This window comes from Struthio camelus, chromosome 1 (genome assembly GCF_040807025.1).
Source record: "Struthio camelus isolate bStrCam1 chromosome 1, bStrCam1.hap1, whole genome shotgun sequence".
Classification (NCBI taxonomy): Eukaryota; Metazoa; Chordata; class Aves; order Struthioniformes; family Struthionidae; genus Struthio; species Struthio camelus.
In genome coordinates, this window is record NC_090942.1 from 149,805,686 (window position 1) to 149,831,750 (window position 26,065).

The 26,065-nt window shown below is 44.6% G+C and overlaps 2 protein-coding genes across 10 annotated transcripts in view; both read right to left on the bottom strand.

Annotated features, from left to right (window-relative positions):
• The window catches only part of GABRG3 (gamma-aminobutyric acid type A receptor subunit gamma3), a 342,277-nt gene extending 335,771 nt beyond the window's left edge, over positions 1–6,506 (bottom strand). For 3 of the 5 annotated variants that reach the window (XM_009666387.2, XM_068923174.1, XM_009666382.2), the window contains exons 1-3: positions 6,372–6,506; positions 5,372–5,437; positions 1,458–1,606 (exon numbers count right to left, since the gene is read on the bottom strand). In XM_009666387.2, coding sequence (XP_009664682.1) covers positions 1,458–1,606; positions 5,372–5,437; positions 6,372–6,478 — 322 coding nt within the window. In that variant the 5' untranslated portion in view covers positions 6,479–6,506. Of the gene's footprint in view, positions 1–1,457; positions 1,607–5,371; positions 5,438–6,063; positions 6,090–6,371 lie in introns of those variants that run through there. The other 2 variants (XM_068923187.1, XM_009666383.2) reach the window with 2 other exon arrangements.
• A 9,887-nt stretch (positions 6,507–16,393) lies between these two features.
• Positions 16,394–26,065, bottom strand: part of GABRA5 (gamma-aminobutyric acid type A receptor subunit alpha5) — a 58,232-nt gene continuing 48,560 nt past the window's right edge. For all 5 annotated transcript variants that reach the window (XM_068923232.1, XM_068923205.1, XM_068923214.1 and 2 more), the window contains 3 exons: positions 20,522–20,674; positions 18,935–19,146; positions 16,394–17,935 (listed from right to left, as the gene is read on the bottom strand). In XM_068923232.1, the coding sequence (XP_068779333.1) occupies positions 17,633–17,935; positions 18,935–19,146; positions 20,522–20,674 (668 nt within the window). In that variant the 3' untranslated portion in view covers positions 16,394–17,632. The remainder of the gene's footprint in view (positions 17,936–18,934; positions 19,147–20,521; positions 20,675–26,065) is intronic.

Consider the following 26,065-nt stretch of genomic DNA (forward strand, 5'->3'; position numbering starts at 1 on the left):
GACTCTGAATGATTGCTTTGTCCCATACAGGAATAACATAATTTACTCTGTCAGAAGTCAGTGATCTGAGGACACAGTGTATAGAGTAAAAAAAAATATTTATCTGAGAATGTCTTCTAGATGTTGCTGTGCGTGGGAAACTGTATTAAAGCATTCCTCCAATAGGTATTAAAGATCAGTTAAAGCCAGTATGACATACTAGGCAGAGGGAGAGATAAATGTCACTTTCTGATAAAAACAGAAACATCTATCAAATATGATCTCTTTAAACACTATGGAAAAATCAAAGTACTAGCTATGAAAAAAGTCCTTTTCTTTTATAGCATGGCATAGTTTTTCTGGGATTATTGTAACAGTGTGTAGATATTAGACACTAATAATAACAACAGGCAATGCCCACAGATGGCTCTTACTTCCCTCTAAACTCACTCAAAGGGATCACCTAGAATACAGATATCAATACATATTCCATCACCAAACAGTGATTTCATTTATAATCAGTGGTAGGAATTATTTCTAACCTCTCTGAAAAAATTTAGCAACAGCAAATTATGTGAGGTGTTTGTTTTCAGGTTCCCCTGCTTCCCAGTTTATTCTGAACTATATGGAAGGTGCAATAGATGTAAAAGATAAGTTGTCTCTGATTTCTGTCATTCAAACTGGCTGCAAACAAACTGAACAGCAGTGTTGTTTTAGCCCTTTTTGTCTAAGTATGTAAACAAGGCAAAGATGGCATAACTACAAATGGTAAAAAATATTAGTTAGAAATATAGATCCCTCCCATTATAGAAATAAGAAAAAAAAAATCAAAAAGAGAAAATAGCTGAAAACGACTATATACATACAAGTAGCTACTAGCTCTTCCCTAAATGTATCCCTACACATACTAGTACTGTCACAACACACTTCCATTCTATCAGATCTCCTTGCAGATAAAGGGTCTGCTGGCTTTGGGGAGAAAATCCCTGGAGTTGCCCTATATTTTCAGAGGCAGATCCTAGTCCCTTCTTCTCAGCATTAAGGAATGTAACTTCTGTCATCATGCTATATGTTTTGAAGAGAGTAGATGCACATTCTTCTCCTGCTGGGTCCTGCTTTTTGTTTTTAACATGCCGCTTCTTTAATCACTCATCAGAGCCTGTGGCCTGAGTTTTTCATATGTATGCACCAGACAACAAAAGAGAGATGTGTTCCTGACTCTGCCAAAGACCTGCTGAATCCTTTGGAGCTAGCCCTTCCATACTTCTGCCCAAACTGTGTATCTGTCAAATGGAGTTTATCAGACTGAATTACCTCCACAGCTTCCCATGAGAATTAGCATTTATAAAATGTTGACTTGGAAATGAACCTGAGCCAAAAACACTTAACCTCCGCTTTCACAAACATTAATGTATACTATAATATAATGTCTGTGCCCATAGGTACCTTTCCTCACTTGTAGAGAAAGCAGGACTTACTTCCAATATCTGGCCGCAGCTTTTTGTCATACTCTCTCAGCAGCTTGTTTAGTATGAGAGTCACATCTGTGTCCTGTGTTTTTGGAGCTAATACCCATTTTTGGTTAGTTGTTCCGTCTTCATATTCATCCTCTTCAACCTTTCTAGAACTGCAGTAACAAATCAAACAAATAGATGTTATTTTACATAAATAAAATCTGAATTTACATTCTGAGTAAATCTCCACACTCATTTTAAGAACTTTTAGATTTCTCCCATCAGTTTGTCTATCTACCCAGCCTTAGGATGTTTTTGCAACCAGATGTTCTCATTCACAATCGTTGAATGTTTGTGGATGGAGCAATATCAAATACTGTTTTGAAGTTGTCTTCTGCCAGGCTCTGAGAGAAACTATAGTCTGTGAGTTAATACAACTATCAGGGTAGTAATTTCTATGTTATATTTTAACCAACCTACCCATACTAGTTAATTTACAATATACTTTTTTGAAGAGCTAACATCTGCAGTTTTATTTTATGAATCCTTCAAGACAACTGATTCATCTCTTGCAAAGAGGCTAATAAGAGTATTAAAAATTCAGAACTTTTAATACTTCCTGATCATTTTATCCTATTAATAAATTATTATATTCTCAGTGTCTGCATTTCAGAATTTAATGTATTACAAGGCTTGAATTAAGAATTTGTTCTTGGAGTGTAAGATAGATTATCACAACCACACAAATATGTTGCATAAATTAATCTGAATTTCAGAGTCTCCCTATAGTTTCAATGACATTAAAAAAATTGTACTACACAAAGAGTTACAACTCTTCATCTTTCACAGGAGGATTATTTTTATTTTAAGAGTATGGTGATACAAATGTAGTAGAAGTACGGTTTGCTCAGAAACTACAGCTAGAGCTATTTCCACATATGGGACCAATTTCATTTGTGCAGCTTTTTGTGCATGAACAGTAAAATGCTGATTTGAAGATGTATATTTTGGTATCTTAGAAACCAAACCCATTTCATCTCTCTCACTTGAGAAAATCTGTGACAGTTAAGCTGAGATGAAGTTATCAGGAGAAAAGATAACCTCGGTGATAGAACCTAGAACAGTAATCTTCTAGTGCTTGGACTCGCAATTGCCCTAGCGATTTGATATCATTTCATGGCTTTTTTACACAGATCTCAATAATTATGCTAGGTACAAAGCAATGGAGAATCAGAGACATGAGCCTTGCCTATTCTTGGGATGTGCCAGAGCTACCTCCACCAAAGCAATCTCCTCCCTCTCTCTTTCTCTCCCTCCCCTTCTCTCTGTAATGACACTAGTGTCTTTCAAAATACCGTAAATTTCCAGAAAATCTGCTAGACACTCTATAGGAACATAAAAAAATTAATATAAAAGTTTAATCACAGAGCATCATCAACCTTCACCATTGCTTGCAGACCACTATTCAAGCATATTATCAAACTTTCAATTGAAATTACTCTACAGCCTGTATGTAATTAAGGATTAGCCATGAATCACTTAACATGACCCCAAAAATCACCAGTGGTTTGGGTACCCTTTCTATATAAAAATAATTTGAAATCTAGCCCCTGAGGATTTTCTATGGAGAAAGCTCATACAGTCAAGTTCCAACAGTACAGAAAACGTATGGAAAATTTTGAAGAGATAAGCACGCATTTTCCATTAGTAAACTGCATTTTTAGAGCTTGATCTTTTCTGTGTAATTCAACCACGAGTGTTAAAAAAAAACCCTAAGAGGGATTTTGGGTTTTTTCCCATAAGATTCATTAAAAGCCAAATGTTTGAATGCTGCAGTTACAGAACTATTCTCAAAGGAGGCACCCTCTCCAAACATACATGGCTTATATCTCACAGCTGAAAAGCTGCAGTGGTGCTGAATTAGATAGGAAAGGAGCACCAGATCTTACGTCTTTCTCTCTTACACCCACTATACCTTTACTGGAGCCATTTAGACTGCATGTGGAAGTGAGAACTGAGTTCATGCAGGACCGTGATTCCCATTTCAGGGAGCAGCTTCTTTAAATCAGTTATTAGTAAGGTTCTAAGCACTGACAGACCTTTGAAATCCCTTCACTGTCGCAGCTTGTTTCCTAGAAAGTACCTCCAAAGGATGTAAGCTCCTGCCTACCTTCTAGATTAAGCCTGCTGGTGGGAGAGATTTCACAGTGAGTTAGACTAACAACAGTGATGCACATTAAATACATATTTTTCAAAGTGTTTTGCTTCCTCCTTGAGAGTTTGTTTTTCACTTCTCTTGCTTGCCTCTATACAGTTAGGCTCTCCGTTAGGCTCTCTGAAGGCACTCGAGGTTGCATTTTCACCTGTAGCCTTACTGGTGACTGCCAAACTCCTAGCATATCCTCCCTGCTATCCACAGAAATAAATGTGGGATGATGGCAGGTGATTTTCAAAAAGGAGAAGAAGGGCTACCCTCCTTCCCCAGATTCCTAAGCAGCCACTAGCTCTAGCTGTGAGAGGAAACGCACAACCCGCGAAGGAGGAAGGCTGAAGAACCCCCGAGAGGCTGTGAGGGTTTCAGGTTTATTTCCTGGAACAAGCGTGTCTAGGACATGCTCTCCCGGCCTCAGGGGCTGACATGAAGCAGCCACTGTTTCCTGTGAGGATTTGGAGGGAAAAGCGAGATGCCGCTACTGGGCACCTGCCCCACGGGACAATACTGTCCATAAATCTGTGTTTTAAATGCCTGTGGGGAAAGAAGGGGAAGGGAAGGGAAGAAGAAGGGGAGTCTCTGAGCACATCTGAACTGCTGCAGCCCGGCCCGGTTAGTGGCAGCTCCTGCCGGGGGATGCTGAGGTGACCCCTCTGCCCGGGGCTATGCGTAGGGGCCCTGCCTGGTATGCCAGACAACTACCGGCGCGGAGGCGAGCCCGGTGCGGGCGGTCACGGCTGCGGCCGCCGCGGCCTGGAGCAGGGAGCGCTCCCTCGGCTCTGCCGCGGCCTGCGCGGGCCCCTGCGGGGTGGGGGGCGCTCGGCTGCCGCCTTTCCCCCTCCGCCACCTGGCTGCCAGAGGCCCGGGCGGCTCTGGCAGCTGCCCCGCGACTGGCGCCCCGGGAGCCCGCGGGCAGGCTGGGCCCTGCGCCCCCACGCCCGGTGCTACGAGCTGCTCCCGCCCGGGGGTGGGGGGGGGGGGGGGAGGGCGGCAGAGGCGCCGCGCGCGGCTCTCACCAACGGCCGGGGGCGGCCGTTTACCTGCTCCGCGGGGCCGGCGCCGAGGCGGTTAACGGTCGCCGGCGGCGGCACCTGGCGGCGAGGCGCTAACCGCGCCGGGCGGGCACGCCGGGCAGCACCGGCCGCCCGCGAAGGAGCAGCGTGTCCCGGCCGCTTGGCACCCGCTTTCCGCGGCTGTCCTCTCCCTCCTGGCGGCTGCCCCGGCTCGCTCTGAGCCTCTGCCCTCGGGAGCCCGGAGTTGGGGGGGCGGGGAGGGGGGGCTCCGGGCTTCGCCGCGGCGGGCGGGCGGGCGGGCGGGCAGCCGCGGGCAGCGCGGTGTAGCCGGGCTCGGCTAGTGCCCTGACAAGCGCAGCAGCGAGAAAAACTTTCTGCCGGGCCGGCCCGGCCCGGGATGGAGCCCTCCCGGGCGGTGCTGGAAGGGGTAACGGCTGTAAAAACATCGGGGTTTTAGCTGGAGAGCGGACGGAGCGCGGTGGGGCTGGGTCTCAAGGAGGAAGTTGCAGCAAACTGCATTCGGGAATAAAACCCAGCACAGAGCAGAAAAGAATAAAATGGGGAGGGGGAAGGGAAGGGGAAGAGCCCGGTGTCCTTCCTAGGCGTTAAGTACTCTGCAAACTCTGAGAGGGGCATCCCAGCCCGAAAACCCCAATATCAGGAGGAGAGGAGAAGGAAGGGGGTGAGGGTAGCTGAAAGGAGTACGGACTTACCAGGCTTGAAACACTGACAGAAGGAAGAAAACCACTAGAAGCTTAGCTGACATGATCTGGGTAGATCTGGCCAGGTAAAAGGTGCAGCAGGATGAAGTAAATGTTGCAGGATGTTCACATGCAAACAAGAATGAGGCAATGAGATGAGGCTCTTATTTTTCTCTTCTTATGTATTCTCAGCTTTATACCCTGAAGAAAATACCCCCTTTAACACGGCTCCAGGAAGGGGGGGGTGGAGGAAAGGAGAGAGAGGGAAAAACAAAAAACACACACACACCAAAAAAAAAAAAAAAGTGGGATGACAGGGGGGGAAAGTCCCCAAAGGAGATCCTTCCAGATCCAAGCTCCACGGTCTGACAGGTGTCGAGTAGCCACCGTGGCTGCGGCGCTTCCCCCCTTCCTGAGAGCCCGTTGTCGGGAATAACGCAGCGGCCCCTCCTGCTTCCCAGGCTGGCACTGACCGTGCCCCCTCGGCGGCGCCCAGCGCGGCAGAGCCCGGGCATCGCCCGAGCACCGGGCGGGCTGGGGCTGCGCACCGGCGCCGGGGGCCGGGGGGGGAGACGTGAAGCACCTCAGCCCCGGAGCGGAGCACCTAACCCGGGCCCAGCGCTGCAGCACGGCGCTGGGCCGCCCAAGATCGCCCCGCGTTGGGAAGGAAGCACCTTGTTCCCTTCTCTCTGCCCAACAGGTACCTGCCTCGTCGGCGAGGAGCGGAGCCGAGCAGTGAACCCTGCCCCCAGCCCCTGCGAGTGCGCACACACACACACACACACACACACACACACACACACACGAGGGGGAGCAGGAAACTCGCCAGGCGCGATCAAATGCCAGCCAGCAGCGGGGATTTCTCCCCGCGATCCTTAGCGGGGGCCGAGACCCCGAGGCGGCGGCTCTTCGCGGCGGCGGCCGGCGGCGTGGCTCCCGCCTGCAGCTGCCCCCGGCATTTCGGGGGTGCCGCCGCCTCTTCCCCCCCCCCCGCCCCAAACCCCACACTCACTTGCCAAATGGGGCGCCCAGGGCGCTGGAGGAGCCCTCTTCAGACGGAGGTAGCGAGGTGTGAGCTGCTTCCGATGCCGGGGTGGTCGGCAGCGCGGGCATCCCCATGTACGTATGGATGCAGATATACACGCAGTCTGTGCGGCTGCGGAGAGAAGCCTACAGTCTTCCGCAGAAAGACAGACAAACATATACAACACAACGCGTTTGCGTATGCCTCTGTATCTATCTGTATGTATGCAGAAGTTTGCATGCGCTATATGGACATGCATATATATGTATACACATGTCTAGGTATACTTGTAGAGTGTATACACAGGAGGGAGGCACGCAGTAGGCAGAGTTGCATGGATTTATGTGTATATTGAGATCTTTGAAACAAATTAGGATTTTTTTGCTGTGAGAACTCGGAAGTGTGATTGCAGCAAAGTGTATTCACGGGAAAGATAGTTTGGGTCTGGACGTAATGTGTCTTTCTACTCCACTAAGAAGAACATGGATGTGTTTTCTGAGGTCTTTAATTCTCTCCAGTTCTACGGAACTTTACATCAGGCATCAGGGTAATAAGAATATTCCCCTTTGCTTTCAGAATTGGAAAATTACAGTAAAGCGGGAACGAAAAACCCTGCTAGGGTAATCATCTTACTGTGATTTGACATCTCTGGAGTATAAATCTTTCCTTTCTCCTCCCTTAGGCATTATTTCCAAGTTTTGGGGGAGTTGCTTTTAATTATGACATTACATTAAAAAAGTTCTGCTGGAAGATGTAGTCTTGCTTTCAGAATAGCTCGTATATGACGCCTAGAAGAACTGACTAGAATGAGTTCTGTTCCCTAATTTGTTTATCCAGGGAACGAGACAGCTTAGAGAAAATCCACTGCGAGCCAGGCAATAAATTTCCAGTCATGCATTTTAGGTTCTTGCAACATAATCTTCTCTCTACTAGGTTATACAGCAGTTTTTTCGTGTTGACTTTGGCTAATTGCAATTACTGTGAATTGCTCATAATCACTTGTTATAAAACTTGTACTCTTTTCTGTCGCCAGCAGAGGAATACAGTTGAACTCCAGACCTCCTGCTGTTTTGGAAAAATAATTGGCAGAATATGAAAGGAAAGGGAAGGAAGGATCACTGATATTGCCTTGGGATTCACCAGAGTCCCCCAGCTATGTGAATGTGCAAGTTGGAAATGTTTCTTCAGATGCAGGCTAGTTTTGCAGCACGTTGATCTGCAGGTGTGAACACTTTGCCGAAGCACCAGCGGTTGAGGGCATGCGGGGCGAGGCGAGGGGTGAACGACCGCATTTCAGGTGGGGGAGGCAAACCCCCGCGGGTGTCGGGACGGGGCCTCCCACCGGCCCCGGCTTCGGCCGCTGCTCCCCACGCGGCTCCCGGGCTCTCGGGCACCAGCGCAAGGCAACTCGCTGCAACAAGAGCAGGGAGCATATGCAGGCACCCGAAGATTTTGTTGATGGCTGTTGCTTATAGAAACACCATTGGAGGGTGGCGTACATGATAGCAACGTCCCGGCTTTAGAGTGCCTGGGCAATTGGGAAGAAAGGATGGGAAGCAGCGCGCAAAGACGGGTTTCACGATCGCCGGCTGCCCGGTCGCTTGCCACACATGTATATGTATATGTATGTAACGCATATTCACACACAGAGCTTCAAGTCAACTAAATGAAAGCATAACGCGTGCTCGGAGCCCCGGCAGGAGCCCGTCAGAGCAGGGGGAGAGCCGGGGCAAGGCTCCGCGGCGGGGGCTGCTCCCCGCGGGGCGCAGCGCGGCGGAGCGGAGCGCAGCCCCCGTTTGGCGCCGGCGGGGGCGGCCGCGGAGCCGCCCGCCCTTCTCCCAGCGCCTGAGCGGGCCCCTAAGCAGGACAGATGGGACCGCGACAAAAATACCCGGAGGAGAGGAACAGCGGTGGCGAGCGAGGCTTGCGAAGAGCGATGGGGAGCCCGGGAGTGCCCCCGCCGCCGGCCGGGGAAGCCGGGCTCTGGGCAGCCCGGCGGCAGGGGCAGGGGGCCGGGTGTCTCCGCCCTCGCTTTGCCGGGAGCGCCGCGGCTCCCACGGGCCGCTGTCCCTCCTCTTCCCCGCCCGCCGCGAAGGCGCATCCCGCCCTCGCCGGCTCCTGCGGCGGCGGCGGGATCCCCTGGCGGCTGCCGGCGGAAGAGCGGCGCCGCGGGCGCGGGCGCGGGCGCGGGCGCGGGCGCGGGGCGGCCCCCGCAGCCCCTCTGCGGGGCGGGAAGGGGCGCTCCCTCCGCAGCAGCGCACCCCCAGCGCGGCCACCCTCCGCCGGTGCGTCCGGCAAGGGCTCCTCCACCAGCAGCAGCAGAGGACTGTGCTGTGACCGTGCTGTGACCACGACTCTGTGACCGTGCGCTGTCACAAGTAGCGTATGCGGACGTTAAATCGGCCAGCCCTTTGGAAAAACTCTCATAATGTTTAACTGGATGGTCTCCTCTTCAGTTGCAGTGTGACGGCAAGCCCTGTAGCTTGAGCAGGATTTTACGAATCATTAATTATTGCCTCCTTCTCTGCTGGCTGTCAGGAGAAATAACCTGATGTTAAAGGCTTTCTTCCTGTTATCCTCAGTGGACTATATGCTAATGCCAAAGGAATATTTTAGCCCCTCCTTTTATTATACCTCCTCCCTTATGCATTTTTACTGTTACTTTTTTTCTTCGTCCTCACATCCTTTTCTCTTATTTATAACTGCAGCCTGTGCCTCTGCTGGGCCTCTTCAAATTGTGCAATCAGATGAAGATTATGATTATTAAATACATGTTTTAACAAAATAACTTTTTATTACACCCTTTAATGATAGTAAAATGTTTATATTCTCTAGCACAATAAAGTATTTCCATATTCTAACTTACCTTTCATTGCATTCTTACACAGGGCAGCTATCTTTACACCCTAAAGGATACCAAAGGCTAAACCCTCAGTGGTATTTGTTGTGCATGGGGGGGGAGGTGGGGGTTAAGAGTTTCAGAAGGCAGCTGGGCCAGTTAATGTAACTGAAGAGTGAAAGAGAGAAGGAATGGGGCTTATGAATACAGGTGGCTCACTTGCTAGAACCAGATGATCCTTTTCTAGCAATGAATAATTTTCTTGAATTAGGCACGTAAACTTTGCTTGTAATTAACTGTTGAAGGAGAGCCCTCACAATGCGAGCATCAGAACCTCCTATGTCCACACATCTTCTACGTATCCTTACCTCTGTTCTTCAGCATGAAGTTCACGTGCTCTCTTTGGCCCAATGGCAGGATACTGTGAATCCCACCTGAAGCTGTAGTGCTGTGGCTTTTCAGCAGCTTCACGTACACTCACTGGCAGAAGCATGGACGTTGAGGGCAGATACCTTCTGTGCATGTGGACCTCTGGGGCTGGACGACCCCTGAGCAGCTGAAGACATCAGTCATGCCAAAACAAGAGACAGATTTAGCTTTGGTGGTCCCACGTCCTTCTTCTCATTCAATCTTGTCAGGTTACGTCTGTCTATTTAAGCTATTGTTCCATTACAAGAGCATCTGAATGTTTCGTTTTTTGTGGTAGTTAGTCTCAAAATACTGCTGAATGCTGGAAAATGATTGCCATCAGCTTATCCAATAAGGATAGCCAGGAAGCCTGCAGCAGATGAAAGCATAACACATACTCAGAGCCCTGCCAGGGTCAGAAGTTGATTATGTGTCCCCTGTCTTTTCAAGATGGCCTGAAAGAATGCCATCATGGTCTTGTTTATGCAGCACTGCACCACTGTAAAGAGCATGTGGATGCACATGGATAGATCCTCACACCTCAGAGGGATGATTCTTACATCACCTAGATAGCAGCAAAAGAGGAACAAAGTCACCTCTGCAGCAGGGCAGTGGGCTCCCATGACAAGGGGACAACACTTTCTGGCAAGACACTGCTGCTACAGAGCGGGCTCTTGAATCGTCTGCTACAGAACCTAGGAGCATTTCATGGAGTCCTTTCTGAGAAGAGTCAGAGCATTCTGCAAACTTAGGTGCTCAGGGGGCAGCGATGATTTTGCCAGTGCAGGAAGAGAAAGAAGAAAACCAACCATCTGGTAGGAACACTTTGCACGTCCCATGACAAAGTGCATGGCACCAGGCCATTGTGACTGTGCCCACAGTCAGAGCACTGTGGCTAAGCCTATGCCATGTCAATAGACACAAGGAAGAAGTAAAGTGCAAGGATGGCACAGTGGCCCATAAAGATTCTTCTACCCCTCTGCCCCCTTGCAGCCAGCAAATGTCTCCAATTTCAGGGCCAGTGTCCTGTGCCTCACATGCATCCAGCTGAAGGCATATTGCTAGGCAAGGACACCCAAGGGGCCTTTCTGAGCAGTTGCTCATGGGTAGCCTGTTCAACTTGAACAGGCTGAAGCTGTTCTCAGGCCAATTTGAGGCATTCAGTCATGTCTTCAGTGCAATTTGCATGCACCTCAAGCTTGGCACAAGGGCAGGCAAAGATTTCAACCAGTCTTCTTTCCAGGAACACCTTCTTGAGCCCAGATGACCTGGTATTCCTTGGCCACAACCTCTGATTTACAAAATACGGGTCGCTGAACAATCGAAACCTCACTTTTCCCAGCACACTCGTAGTGTTTAAGAACATAGAATATCCTCACTCCTAATAGCTTGACACCCTGAGAACAGCAGTGGGAGAGAAGGAACAAGCATTAGTATCCTGGAGATGAAAAAACTGACTGATGACTTGACAGAGCGTGGGGCTGCTGCTCTGTGCCCTGCTCACCCCTACCATTCAAAGGGCAAGATGAGGCACCTGGGAAAGCTTTGGAGTGAAAGTACATACTTCAGACCTTTCCTTGCCCTCGCTCCTCTGCTCTCCCCAAAAATCTATTTGGAAAAGTAACAGCAGACCCAACATTTCTCCCCTGCATACAGTTGGATGGGTTTCCAAAAGCAGGGACAAACTCTGAAACAGGTACCAGACTTTGGTCTTTCCATTCTGGCACTGGAGATGAGAGAAGGCCTAGAAAGTGCTGAACACTCTCTTCTACTTTATTTGGACTTTCATTGTTACCTCCAGTGCCAGAGAAGCTGATCTGTGGCACATTTGTCCAGGGCAGTGTCCTATGGGGGTGCTGTTTTGCTTTTCGGGAGAGGGGTGAGGCCAGACTCTTCTCAGTGGTGCCGAGTGATAGGAGGAGAGGCAATGGGCACAAACTGAAACACAGGAAGTTCTGCCTGAAGATGAGGAAAAATTTCTTTACTGTGAGAGTGACTGAGCACTGGAGCAGGTTGCCCAGAGAGGCTTTGGAGTTTCCTTCCTTGGAGATATTCAAAAGCTGTCTGGACACAATCCTGGGTAATGTGCTCTAGGTGACCCTGCTTGATCAGGGAGGTTGGATTAGATGATCTCCAGAGGTCCCTTCCAACCTCAACCGTTCGGTGATTCTATGTGATTCTGTGAATGGAACCCTGACCTTCTGAGGCCAAGATTACCATGGCTGACTGTAGTTCCAGAGTTTATTACCATATAGGGACAGGTTATGGAATATTTTTTTGTCCTGCATATAGTACTTCAGATGTTGTCACATATGAATGTAACCTACCATGGTCTGTCCAGTGCATTGCAATCTATTGGCATTTCCTAAAAACTCTTCAAAGTCCTCTAGGTGAAATAAAAGACTTGGTATCTTCAATAAACATTCTTAAATTTTCTTTTTGTTTTCTTTTTAGCCAGTACCAATTTAAAACAGCAACTTCTAAGACATGATGACTGTGAAAATTGATAATTGCTTTAAGGAGGGCAATGAAAAGCCAAATAATGCAGTACAGAATGGGACACTTACTTACACTTGAGTCTAAATTAGTGTTAATCCTAGGGAGATCCTTCAGATGCCCTTTGGGCTTCATAAAATCTACTTTTTAATTCTTTTTACCTTGCTCAGAAGTGAATAAATGTCCACAACAAAATGCTGGTTTGATAAGGTGAGGTTGCTCTCTGAGGTAGTGTTACCATGCGATGGCCGTGATTTTGGATGTTTGGTATATTTTGTTTGCATTGAAATAAAAACGCATAAAAGCCAGAAAGAACTGAAACAATTTGATCAAACACTGCTTTAGGATAATTTAGGTTCTTCTGAACATTTCACTGTTTATTCCAATCTGGGGAGCAACAATGTTGGGGGAAATATATTCCTATTACAAATACTGTCTCCAGACTTAAAAAACAAATAGCAGAGCAAGTGCTACATTCATCTTGGCTGTATAAACTGAATAGCAAAGCAATTTCATTCAGTTTTCTTGAAAGTTTAATTTATACATTGAGCAAGAATTTCTGAAAGAAAGGATTATTTCATAAAATCATTCCTTTCTCAGTTCTGTACAAATATGTTTAGCTATTCCATAGAGGGCATATTCTGTTTAGAAAAAAGCAGAACACAATTCAAGATAACAGAAGAGGGCTAAGCTTTAGGAAATTCTTGACTAAATTCATCCTTGGAGTAAGCTGGCACAACTCAAATATCACAAATAAAAACCTTTTCTATTGTATTTGACTTACTGTTTCATTCTTAATTGGAGCAAATGAGGAAATTTGGCAAGAGACCTGCATATACTTACTCCAGTGGTGAATTGTTGTAATTCACTTTTCAACTCTTTTTCATGAAAGCATATAGAAAAAACTCAGTGACAATCAGTTCCTTTTTATTACTCTGATTGGCTGTGACTAAGCTGTAAAGTAGATGTGCCCTGAAGTATCCTTGCTCACCCGAACCGGGAGCGGTGACACAACTCACTTCATTCCTGAAGGCCCAGGTTTCTTCTAGGGGATGCCAAAGGAGGCCGATGCACATGCAGATACCGCCCTAGCTTGGAGCAGGGTGAGGCTAAGGCGTTTACATTGAGTCAGGAGCTGGGAAATGCTCCCGTCTCCCACAGTTCAGATGCCATCAATGAGTAATGTTCGCCCACACAAACAGTGCTACTGACTGCAGTGATATTATTTAAATTGTTAGGTGTTACGTAGTGCGAGGCAGTAGACCATAGTTTGGTATTTAAGTATTCTAGACTGGAATCAATTAGCTTACTGAAGCATCTCCCAAACCATGGCACAGCACCTACTGTTCAGGTAGGAGCACGTGCTGGGAAGTAGTTCATTCTTCTTTAACCATTTCAGTTCAGAGCAAGGATTAGGAATATGTGGAATTCTCCAAGAAACATAAGATAGACTGTTTCTTCAGGAAATTTCAATGACGTTTAGCAAATCCATGATAACCGAATGAACCCTAATCGTTAATTTCTGCCTTTAGATGCAGAAAGCATCACTCAATATAACTTGAAGTGGTGTAGACAGAAAATATCTGTGGGGCTGCATGCCTTCAGTGGGTAATTGTCAGATCTTCTACACATCAGGTAAATTCCAAAGTATTGTTTGCTAAAATAAAGCAATGAGTCCTGTCCTGTGACTGCACAACTCCACTAGTAATGATTTGCAGGTATTCTGTATTCACTATGAGACTTCATGAAAAATCAGTCGGATTGGAATGGAGACCAGAAAACAATGCTGAGCCATTCAGGATAAGAGTCATACTGGGGTGTAAGCAAATACAAATTAGCACAGAAAATCCTCCTAGGTAGGCAGAATGGCTCTGGAGAAGGTGCTTTAAAGATGATTCAGCATTTCCCTTTCATGTAAGAAAAAGCCTGACACAGGAGGCTTTTTGTGGAAGTTTGAGGAAAAGTACAAGCAACTTTTTGTGACTATCCTGTTTTGGGATATATGTGTATTTAGACATCTTTTTACCACAGATGCTGTCCTCTGGAGGTCTGCAGATGGCTCGTAGTTTTCAACAGTGTAGTAAATACAGCCTCCATATTGTCCCAAAAGCACTCAGATGCCACTTTCACAACTGCACGGCAGTCGAAGGGTCTGACCAGGTAAGCCTGTGCTCTAGCCTTCTCTTACACTAGAACACATGCTGAGTAGCTGCATGAGTTCAGGGCAAATGTTTTGCTAGCCCAGTATACTTTCTCTGATAGTGGCCAGAGGCAGATGTTTTTGGGAAGACTAAGAGGAACAGGGCAGGTATATTTAATGTGTCTCCCGAGTACTCCTCTAGCCTCTGACAATCAGAACGCTGATACAGTTTCTGTTTAGAAAATTGTGCAAAAGTCCCTCACTCCAGATTAGACTTGAACCCACAGTAGCTGGCTTGGGTCAGTGGCTGTCCATTAGTTCCTTAATCTTTGGAGCATTGCTGCTCAATAACTATTTCTAAATCCCACAACTACTTAATCTCCTTGAAAAAACCCACAGTCTAGTTCATGCAACTTGAGTGTTTGGTATTTGAGGGGAAGAAGTGGCAAGCACTGTTCTTACCACCTGCAGTGAACAAAATGCACTTATTGTACAGAACATAACTTCCTTTTCACAACTACAAATATTATAAATAATGATGCATGATAACAAAAGTGTGCCTCCGCCAGCTGTGGGCTACAAGAATAGCTGGGAGGAAAATCGAGCTTACTGGTACTGATGCCTACCTGGCAACAACATAGTAAGGTGTGTATATATGGGGTTAAAAAAAAAAAGACAAATCATCACATGGACTGTCTCCTGATGGGTCCTTATCAACCCACCAGTGATCTGCAGACACCCGGTTGAGTAAGATTAGTTTGGTGCATTATGCTGTGTCACTGATGCCAGAAGAGTTACATCTCATTTGTTGTTCTGATGAGACTAGAAATAGCAAGCTGCTGGTAGATTTGATTCCTTGCAAGAACTCTGGTTCAGATGTGTTACCCAGCACACATCTATCTGCCACAGGTGTCAATAACATACCGTATCATCTTCAACCACAGGAAAAGACTTCAGGACAGTAAACAGTCATCTGTAGGTACTCAGGCTACTTCCCTCAGTGATTAATGATGAGCCCTACTGTGCTGCTCATTTTATGGACAGTTTGCCTAACCATGGCAGAAATATGTGCCCATATCAATGGTTACAAGAAATATCCCCAGGCATTCACCTCCTGACTCATGGCAATTGTTGTGTTTGCTAGTCCTGACAGCACGTTGGGCTTTGCTCTTTTAGTCTGAATAGTCAGCCTCTAGGAGTGGTGACCTGAGTCTAGCGCTGCATTTATTATGCATCACTGTTGCCATAGGCAGAGCCAGAAGCAGCTGCCACTGATGGGTTGTGCATCACACGCGTGCAGGGAGATCTGCCTCCTTCCACCAGCCACCAGGCGCTTTTAGCTGCTTTGGAGCTGCCCAGCACGAACCAAACACTGGGGATGCTCAGCGCAACATGTGTGCACTTCACTGCACTGTCTCCCTGCCTAACTTGGCAAAGCCACGTGCTTTTCACAGAGAAAAGAGGTCTTTCTGGCTCACAGCTTTTTGTGAGTGGCAATAACTTATGTGCAAGAAAAGAAATACCTGTGGGCCTTTATGACGTTTTGCCTCCCAACATGCTCTGCAATTTTTCACTCTTTTTGATCCCCAAAGGACTGGATTAATAGCATTCAAATATCATGATCCAACTTTTAGAAAAAGAGAAACGAAGAACAGGAGGTTTGTGGCTGCTCAGAGCCACAGGGGAAGCCCACATGAGAACAGAGATCCAAACCCTGACCTTCTCTCAAGTTAGCACTGTAACCAATAGATTGGCATGTACCTCCCTCACTCCTTTTTACGAGCTTCCAGTCACCTGCTGGTCCCATGATTGCCTCCCGGCTACTGAGAACTTGCAAACTTCAAAATCCACAGCATCAAAATAAAAGTTGCAAAAAGGAATACACTTTTCAGCTTTTTCCTTTGCAACATTTAGGAATGGAGAAGAAACACAAGAAGCCCAGACAGCTCCCCAGGCCTGGACCTGACCTGCAACTTTCTGGGCAACAGCAAGGATGCGTCATGTACACACATGTATTCATGTGCATGCACACGTGTTTCCCAATTAATTGCTCTAATTCTAGTGGTGACTTTTTTTAATCTCTCTAAAATAATAACCAGTATAAGAATGACATTTAGCAATCAAGCGTCGAATGCATTTTTTATTTTAAACATTAAGATAAAATTACAAAAGCTTCTGGAACAAGGAAAGGATGCCAAAGAGAAAAGAGCTGAAAACTCAGATTTCATTTTCTCATTCATTGTGAAAGCAAAACACATTGGCAGCAGCAAGGCGTCTTATAGAAAAGTTTCAGATGGACAGTACCAAGATCTTTCTGTCAATATTGTCACTGAAACACCTTGCTGTCATAAAACACATCTCTTTCCTGAACACCCTTCTTTGTGTTGGCTGATTGGTTTTCACTCTGGGAAACAAGTAATAATTACTTCAGAATTATTGTAATTCTTTACTGTTTAGCTCTGCTAATATAATATAATCTTCTTGGGAAAACGTCCAAACATTAGTTACTTTACCCTAATAAAAATGTCTACTGCTCTTGTTAAAAGTTTTATTTGCACAAGTATGTTCCTAATCTATATTAATGTCATGCAATATATTTCTTACTTTTGGAATAAATACTGAGAATCATCGGAGAAAATTCCGTTGGAATGCAAAAAAACAAACAAACACGTATTATTTTCTTTTAAGGGTAAGATTCCACCCCCTTTATTTACACAAGTAGCATCTTGCTCCCTATGTTACTTCACTGCAAGCTAGAAGCTCAAGCAGTGAAAATCAGCATAGCCCCATTAGGATTTACTGCACTGTATTAATTTCTGCTGATGAAAATTGGGCTGTGCAGTTTTATTTTTGGAGTAATGTACTACCTATAACCAGTAAAGGTGCTCAAACAGAGCCCTACATTTAATAACTTGGCACTTTTACAACCGGTGTTACTCACAGTAACCTATCAGATGACAATAGTGGAGCTCTTCTGTAAAATATAGCTTAAGCCTACATTTGTATGACTGTACATCTGAAGTATAAAAACCACGATATGTAATACACTTGAACAGTTAAAAAATATAACTTATTTTATTTGTAAACTATCAATGCAAGATACTCAGCAGCAAAGAAGCCACGATCAATGTCTTCTGATCTTTTATAAAGATCTGTTGCTGTAAGTAAGTAATATAACCATCTTTGAAACATCTGAGGTTACATGTAGAAACAATCAAGGCAATATTATTTGTACATATTATTAAACATGCAAAAAACTTCCTGAAGAATATTGCCCAAATGTAGAAAGTCGTCTGGATCTCAAATTTTTCTTGGTAGCATCTGCTTTGTAAGTATGGCTCACATGTGGCTTTAGAGTCCTTCAGTTTATTTTGGAGAATTGGCACCTTTAATAACAGGCTCCCTATTCAAATATGTGGCCCAGTAGACCAAGTTAAAAGTTCCAAACAGCACTGGAAAAATTATCCGGGACATTTTGTCAATCTTACTGATGCTGTTATAAGTCTTTTTGCTTTCAGCAGGCTTTTCTTCTGCAGATTTCACTGGAGCAGTAATAGTGTTTGAGATGACAGATGGGGCTGAGTCCTTTGGTATGTTTGGTGTGGGGGTCATCTTTCCAGTGGTGTAAGTATTAGTTGATTTATTTCTCAGTAATTCACGCTCTTTTTTCTACAGTGTAAATAGCAAAACGTTAGATAGCAGGTATATAAAGCGGAAATATGTTCTCAAAATATTAAACCAAAATATACGCACCCTAATCAATCATGCTAACAAAAGTCCATTGGCTATTCTGACTTCAACTCAACACCTTTTTTTGCCTTGCTATTATAGTCCTTACTCAGTTTAAACTTTCCCTGACATCAAACTCCCCAACACCTTTTTTTGCCTTGATATTATAGCCCTTACTCACTTTAAACTTTCCCTGACATCAGCAAACACTAAACAAGGACTGCCAGGGCCAGATCCAACCTGGCATGTGAATTAGCAGGTTCTTTTGTCAGGGTGATGCTCACCTCCCGAGGTTCCTGCCTTGCCGGCAGCTGCCAAGACAATAACATCACCCTCCTGACAAAAGGAAGCAGGACAGTGAAAGGCTTATTGTTCAGCTAGTTTCTCCTCTTTGCATTGTTATTTTACAATTCCTTTATTGCCTGCATGCATGAACTTTCTTTAGGACATCATTTGATAAGAGTGAGCCAGATTCTGAGAGTTAAATTTCAGCTTGAAATGCAAAAGCTCATAGTACCGCTTTTTTTTTTTTTTTTTAACTGGGGATACTGTGCTGGGACCTTGACTCCTGGAGCTCAGTGTGACCTTTATCATGTATTTCAGAGAGCACAAACAGAGTACTCTACAGAGATATCCTTCACAATGTGTGTTTGCTGACTATCAGAATTTTGGTCACTTAAATCCCATGTTATGTGTATTTAATGCCTTGTATCCTTCCCAAAATCACCTCATATAGATGGTGGAGACTGATAAGTCTATTTCTCTGAACAGAAGAAGGAATATTTCCTTGCAAATTTTCTTCTATAGGAAGATGAGAGTATGGCATGAGTTAATTAAATATCTTACCATGGAGAAGCTGAAAATTGTATATTCAATTATTTGAACTATGCTCAGTAACTGGTTTTTATTCTAAGTATTCAAAAAACGTAAGGTAAGCACCTTGATTTTAGCAGCTTCAAGAGCTTTTTTGCCATCCCATGCCCAACTTCTTTTGGTGAAATAGTTGACTGTTGCAAACTCAATCAATGCAGAAAATACAAAGGCATAGCAGACAGCTATAAACCAGTCCATTGCAGTAGCATAGGCCACTTTTGGCAAAGAGTTACGGGCACTGATACTTAAGGTGGTCATGGTGAGGACTGTCGTTACTCCTATAAAGGAAAAAAAAATACAGAGATTAATTTGGTAGTCTTCATGAGATTCCTGATATTTTATGAGTGGGCCCTGATTCAGCATGATACCTAAGAAGGCCACCCAAAGTCAGTGTTTCTGTATAATGATCTGAAAGAGTAATACACTTTGCTGACTACAAGAAAATAAAAGCCTCTGCCCTCAGATATTTGCTTCTGGGGCATTCTGGTTATCTCCAGTTTTAGTGCAATTAAATATATATTTTTAAAGATAATACAAACCCACCTGTTAGGAAAACGAAAATCTTACCGACACTTATCCTTGTACTTTGACATATGGTATATATAGAGTGCCCCTTATTAAGTGGTGTATTATAAAATCAGTGATCAACCCATTTAGCAGTAACTGTCATAAAGAGGTGTCACAATTACAGTTTTTGTTTTCCCACCTGTAGATGAATGAAATTCTTGGCCATTACTCATTTCCTTTACAGTAGCTCCTTCTTTCACAGAAGTCAATATATGACAAAGCTGCCACTAATTTCGTCTGTGAAAGGATGCCCCTAATAGGACAAAATTCAACTCTCGGTTACGACTTTGTAAACCTAGAATCAGTATCACCAGTCAACAAAGCTCCTGATACAGATTACTGAATTGATTTTTAATCAAAGCTCCAAACTGATTTCAGGAGGATTCTATAGATGAATGACTCTTCAAAGACTCAAATGAAGTTTTAAACACAAAACTGTTCCCGCTTCCCTAATTTCTCATCTAGTGGATCCTTTGTATTTCATCAGCCTTTGGTTAAGATTGTGCTTAATTTTTGCAATCTTCTAGTGATAAATCAAGTAATTTAGAGATCTCAAAAGGATTCTTCCATGGCAGCTTCTGCAGTAAATATACATTTTGTAATTGCAAAATCATATTAATTTGTTTGAAGGCAACAGAGTTAATTGCCACTAATTAACCTCTACATGGTTTTCCCAGACAAACATCTTGAAACACAGATAAACAAAATGTTTTAAAGTGAAATCTGTTTCAAACGCTTACACTAGAATATGCATTAACTCTGATAATATGTATGTTCTTGTTCAAAACTGTTCATTATTTTATCTGAGTGAAAAAAAATCACAAATCACATCAACTTGATTCTTCTGTCTTCCCTCCTCTAACCTTCATATAATTGATTCTTGCTCAATTTCTGTCATAATTTTACCAAAAAGCCCTGGCAGTATTTCTGAAAGATTTTAAATTGAAACTGGAAGAAAATAAGGGAACATCTAAAACTTCTGAAATAGAAATACGTATTAGTGCACTGTGGTTTTGTTACAGAAAATCACTTCCAACAAACAAGACCTTTCTTTCCTGTATACTGCAAGAAAAGTGAGATACTCACCAAAGACAGTTCTGGCAGGGACAGACTCTCTGTTTAGCCAAAATGACACCTGTGATAAGATCACAGTCATAATGCAAGGAAGGTATGTCTGGATGACAAAATAACCGATTTTTCTTTTCAGATGAAAATGTGCTGTCATAATAGTATATTCACCTAGAAGGAGGAAAACGTACATGTAGGTAAAAGTAAGGAAGGGAAGTGTATAGATTTGGGGAATTCAAGCAGCTCCACCCCGTAAATGAAGATACCATTCAGCCATTCCTAATTGCATATCTCTGAATTTCTGCATTGTGGAAAACACCAGGGCTTGAGATACAGATGCTGCTAGATCCTGCTAGTCTTCACATTCACTTCTCAAAATACCTGGAAGCAGAAGACAATGAATACCCTATCGCACTAAAAGGTGCAATCCTTTTATGCACCTAGAACGTCTTGATGCTCACAACCTTAAAAAACCCAGATTGGTGACAGTGCCTCAGTCCTGCCAGTTTTTGACTCAGTCCTACAAACCATCTAATCAAAATAACGATTAAGGCCATCTGCTCTTAGAACACAGATTTAATAGTAGGACTTAACCTGATTAGGGCAACTGTGAATGGTGTGCCAACCTGGGAGTTTTCAAGAACGAGAAGAGGTCCAGACACTCCCTCTGCACCAAATTTATAATGACTGCCTGTTCCAGTGTTGATACTGCAAATACACACGCTTCTTATGCTGATCCTGGGAGATGCTGTTGATCTGAGTATCCAAAATCATCAAATTGTTCCTCCAGAAAAAAAAAATCATCTTGTGCATCCAGTTTTCCCAGTATTTGATATGTCCTAGCTCTGGAAAGACAATCTATTTCTGGACAGACACCGTGCCAAGTCTTGTTTGCCTGTGCAATTAGAGCTTAATATTGTACTGGCTGTGTGGAGAATTCACTGAAAGCTCTGACAGCAGCGCTAAATTTCATACCTTTTTTATTTGCCAAAGTCACATGAATTGGTTTAATCTAGTTTTTGTGAGGTCCTCTGAATTTCAACACAAGCCTAAAAAATACACTCCAAAAGAGACAGACCAGCTGTTACCTTTCCTAATGTTTCAGAAAAACTAAAAACTTAACTAGTTCCTGCAGACTGTTGCTGTAAAACCATATAGTTGTTACTGAGGACTACGGATTGAAGGTAACTGCCTCCAAAAGCACAAATCTTACTGTCTAAAAAGAGACTATTCTTAGCCTAGGTAGAATAAGACTAAAACAAATAAAAAACAAGCAACCTCCCTCCAGCCTCAGCAGATCTCCACTCATCTTGATATCAAATTAATTTGAAAGTATGAACTATTAGTATGGATACTGATGAATCAGAGTAATGCTCGCTCTGAAATATATGCTATCCTCTAAGAATAAAACAAATATAATTATCCTTTTGACTTACAAATTATGCAGATCCAGGAGTTTTTTGGGCCTGTATCTCATATTTGCTAAAAAACAAGCTGAATACAGACCTTAGCGACTTGAGCTAAAGCTCAAGCTATTAGCTGTAATATCTGTTGCAAGAACGGACAGTAACCTCTACAGAACAGCCGCTAAGGGAAGATATATACCAGACTGATTCTGCATTGAGTGAATAGCCTGAGTTGAGCTGCAGCCAGCACTGCTAAGCAGTTAGATTTGGCAGATTATTGCTAAGTGACAATATGGCTAATTAGCTGAGGACAGGTCTACAGAAAAAGGGCTTTTGCACCTATAACCATGGTATGTTACACTACAAGAGCTCTCTTATTTTGAATGCTGTTGAGGGACTTCATTCCTGCTGGGGGTTTTAGACACACAGACTTGAATAGCACAGAATTTCCTTAACTGACAGCCTGCCTCACTCTTTATGACTTTCTTCTGGAGTCTGGTTTTCTTGTGAAATGGCTCCCTGAAGAGGGATGGGGAGATGGACAGGGAATGGTGTGAAACTGGGGAGAAAAACCCTGTGAAGTGATGTCTAATTCCCTTCAAGCTAGTGTAATTTTGAACCAGGGATGCTGAATATGCTGTGGTCTCAGGAGGAACCCCACTTGCTTTTTATTTATGAGCATTCAGTTTGTGGATTAACAATAAAACACGCCAGAAGCAGCAGAGTCTCTATGTGCCTGTAATCTGTTTCCGAGTCGCTACTGCATTGTGATGTGTTTAGAGTCACAGTTTCCCTGGTCACTTAGGAGTGATGATACGCATTATTGATTTTGACAGTATGCTTTGGGAGCTGGAATAAAAAACCCTCATATGAACCATGCAACTTCAGCAGAGCAACAGGATCCCTGCTTCTATAAATATAGAAAATGTATGAATGTATGAATGACTACATTTTGATGGCCTTCCACGGCTGATTCTTACCTTACTTCATCATTTTCTTTAACCTGTCAAGGCTCCTGTTGCCACTGAAAAAATGATATCATCACCTTGATGTTGCTTTTGCTCTTCTTCCAACAGGTATCTTCTCCTTTTTCCCATGCTGCCCTTTTCAAAAAATGCCTACACTAGGAATGTTTCCATTGGCAGACACGCAGCTTGCAAAAACCCCACAGACATAGCTTGGTTTTTAATGCCCTGGGACCACTGCTTAAAATAATGCTAAAAGCTGCACGAGTTGGCCTTTTGTTTACAGTGAACAAAACTCTGGCTCTTTTGGAGTGGCAAAGCTCCCTTTCACTCCTGTAAGGCCACAATTTATCCTTAGATCAACAGCTTTCTTGAGCAAAAGCTAATTTTTATTAAAGGTTTATGCAGCACGTAAGACAAAAGCCTGTTTCTGATGGAGTCCACTAAGCACTGCAAAAACAATTCTAATAATAAATTTAGCAGTAATGAAAAGCTCTAGAGTGGGAGCAGCTGCATTTCTTCTCCATTTAGTTGCTAGAATTTGGAATCTAGATAATGGAGTTGTGGAGATCACGCTTACAAATTTTCAGGATCCCTACATACATTTTTCCATTGCCATTATGCTGAGATTCAATGGAGCATTTTAATGAGGATGGGCCAGCCCCGAGGCTTCTTTACTGTATGTACCTGCACTCAGGGGTACTGACTACTGACATGTTCTGGCAGGAGCCTGAAGTTAGGTCTGTACCCCTGCCGTTCATGACCGTGCCTTTTTTATAGTGCTGCACAGTAAAGAGTCATCTCAAGGAAAAGTCAGAATTATTTGGTGCAGAATGAAGGGCCGAATGCTTCTTTTATTTTTCAGGCTTTGGATATTGCAGAGTTTAGGCTCCAGCTGGCAGAAGCTAAGAGAGTGGCCTTTTGTTGTGTTTCACAGCACTGCAGATGCTAAGTTAGCAATCAGAGTTTCTGGGGTGCTCTTTAGGTGGGTAACCAAACTGGGCAACCATCTGCAAAAAACCAGCAAGATCCAGCTGGATCCAAATCCCAGCTCTGAGTATTTTTGGCACTCCAGCACCAAGATGTGACAGATGCTGGGGCTGTATGAAGCAGTGTGAGTAGTAAAATATCTTCTCTTTTGGGGGAGTGATATTTAGGGACCTCAGCGCACGTGCGCGCGCGCACACACACATCACACTCACACACACACACACACCCCCCAGGTGGCACATATCAGAGCTACTTTCCATGGCATGGCCAACACGTTCCCAACCTCAGGACTGGTTGGCGTAGAAGGAGTCCCAGCATATCTTTTCTGAGAAGACAGCTAAGCCGAGGGGCTTGGGTACAAAATCAGCAAAATCCAAAGGGATTGGTGCAGGTCCAGCATTTAGCATTTTAAAAAAAAAACCTCTTAGAAAGAAGAGCATAAATGCTCCATGACATATATAAAAGTTTTGCCTATGCAATTGCAGGGGCTGTATAGTTTGACTTATGTGTCACAAAAAACACAAAGGATCTAAATAGCTGGATCTGTACAGTAGCTATTTGGTTTTTCATTTTCACACTCAACAATTCAATAGAAGGAAGAAATGTCTTAGACAACCGTTCACAAGTAACCCTGATTACCGGCCTACTGCGAGCTTGATGAAGTCCAGAAAATCCATCGCTGACTGATGCTTTCCCTGTGTAAAATCGGATTTTTGTATTTTGCTAATCCCCGGCTGCAATCTGTGTCCTGCTCTTTGTGATCCACCCTGCAATCAGAATCCAGCCAGCCCAGATGTAACCTGGGACATTAATATAAAATCTTGACACTGGGAAACAAGCATTTATTAGCCTAAATTTCAGGATACAGCAGGGAGGTGATTGCAGAGCACAAACTTTGGGATTTGTCTGAAGAGTCTGCTGTTTCCTTGGAATGAGGAATACAAGGAGCCTTCACGGGCAGAGCTGAAAACTGGAAGTGGCCTGGAGCTGACACACTGGAGCACTCACTGCCTCCGCTGGGTTGTTTCCTTGCTCTGAGGAGCAGGACGAGTTTGTAGGAGATGCCCCAGTACATCCTCTGGCTCTTTTTCTTGGCAATGATGAAGGCGAGAGGGGAGCTGCCGTTCATTGCAGAAAACAATGCAGCTATGATGGTAAACTGGTAAGCAAAAAAGCGTCTTTGCTCTTTAACGGGAGACAGATCGCTTGTCCTTTTTCTATCGGGGGATTGCTCTGACTTCCTCTATGTGCTTCTTTTGAACTTCAGATATCTTTGCTTTAGCAACTGTTTTATGGCTCCTGAAATGGGCAAAGGGAAGGGATGAAGTTTTATAGGACGGAGCTGGCGGTTCGATTTTGTGGATCTCCTGTGCTGCCTGAGGCAGGCTTTCCCTTACTTGGTCTAGTGTTTGGAGAGTAAGCAGCAACCGCAGCTGAGTCCCTCTTCACTGGCATGTTTGGACAGTCTGAGCAGAAAGCTTTGGGCAGCTTTATGTTGCAGTTCTACTAACTTTGTGTGAGAGTGCATGAGTGCCTGCTTTCGTGTCTCCTAAAAATCCCACAGATGACAGTAACACGTTCCTTACTTCATCTATACGTTTTCCTCTACAATCCTGATTTAGGCTAAAAGGCTGTCATTTTTAATGAGGGACAGAGGGTATCTCAGGGAAGACCCTGGCGTGCTTTGCCAGTACTGTTTTTCACAGGCTGCATAGCTCAAATCTGGAAGATGCCCCCTTTCCCCTCCCCATACTGTGTGTAAGGAGCAGTGGTGGAAATCTCTCCTTGTTTTAAGGCAGGCTATTTTGTTTCCAGGATGAGGAGCCCTTCCACTCTATGTCCCTAATGCTCTCAAGACGAGTGTATTATGTAACCTGGTTAAGCTCTTGTGCGGCAGAGCCCACGTGACCCCTGGCCCAGGCTGGACCCCCCTCTGCAGCTACACGGAGTTCCCCACCAATGTGCGCAGAGGGCTGCCCTTGCGTGGCAGCCTTAAGAAGCAGCAAGGGAGGGCTCACGTGGGTGCCTGGGCTGCGATTAAAGCTTCTTTGCCTCCCTAATGCTGCCGCATCTGGCGCCTCCACTTCCAGCTATGGAGGAAATGGGAATCCTCAGGGTTAGCACCTCCTCTCCAGCCACGGGGTCCCCTGGACACACTGCAGAGCCATGCAACAGCTGCCACCTTCCCTCCCCCCTCTCCC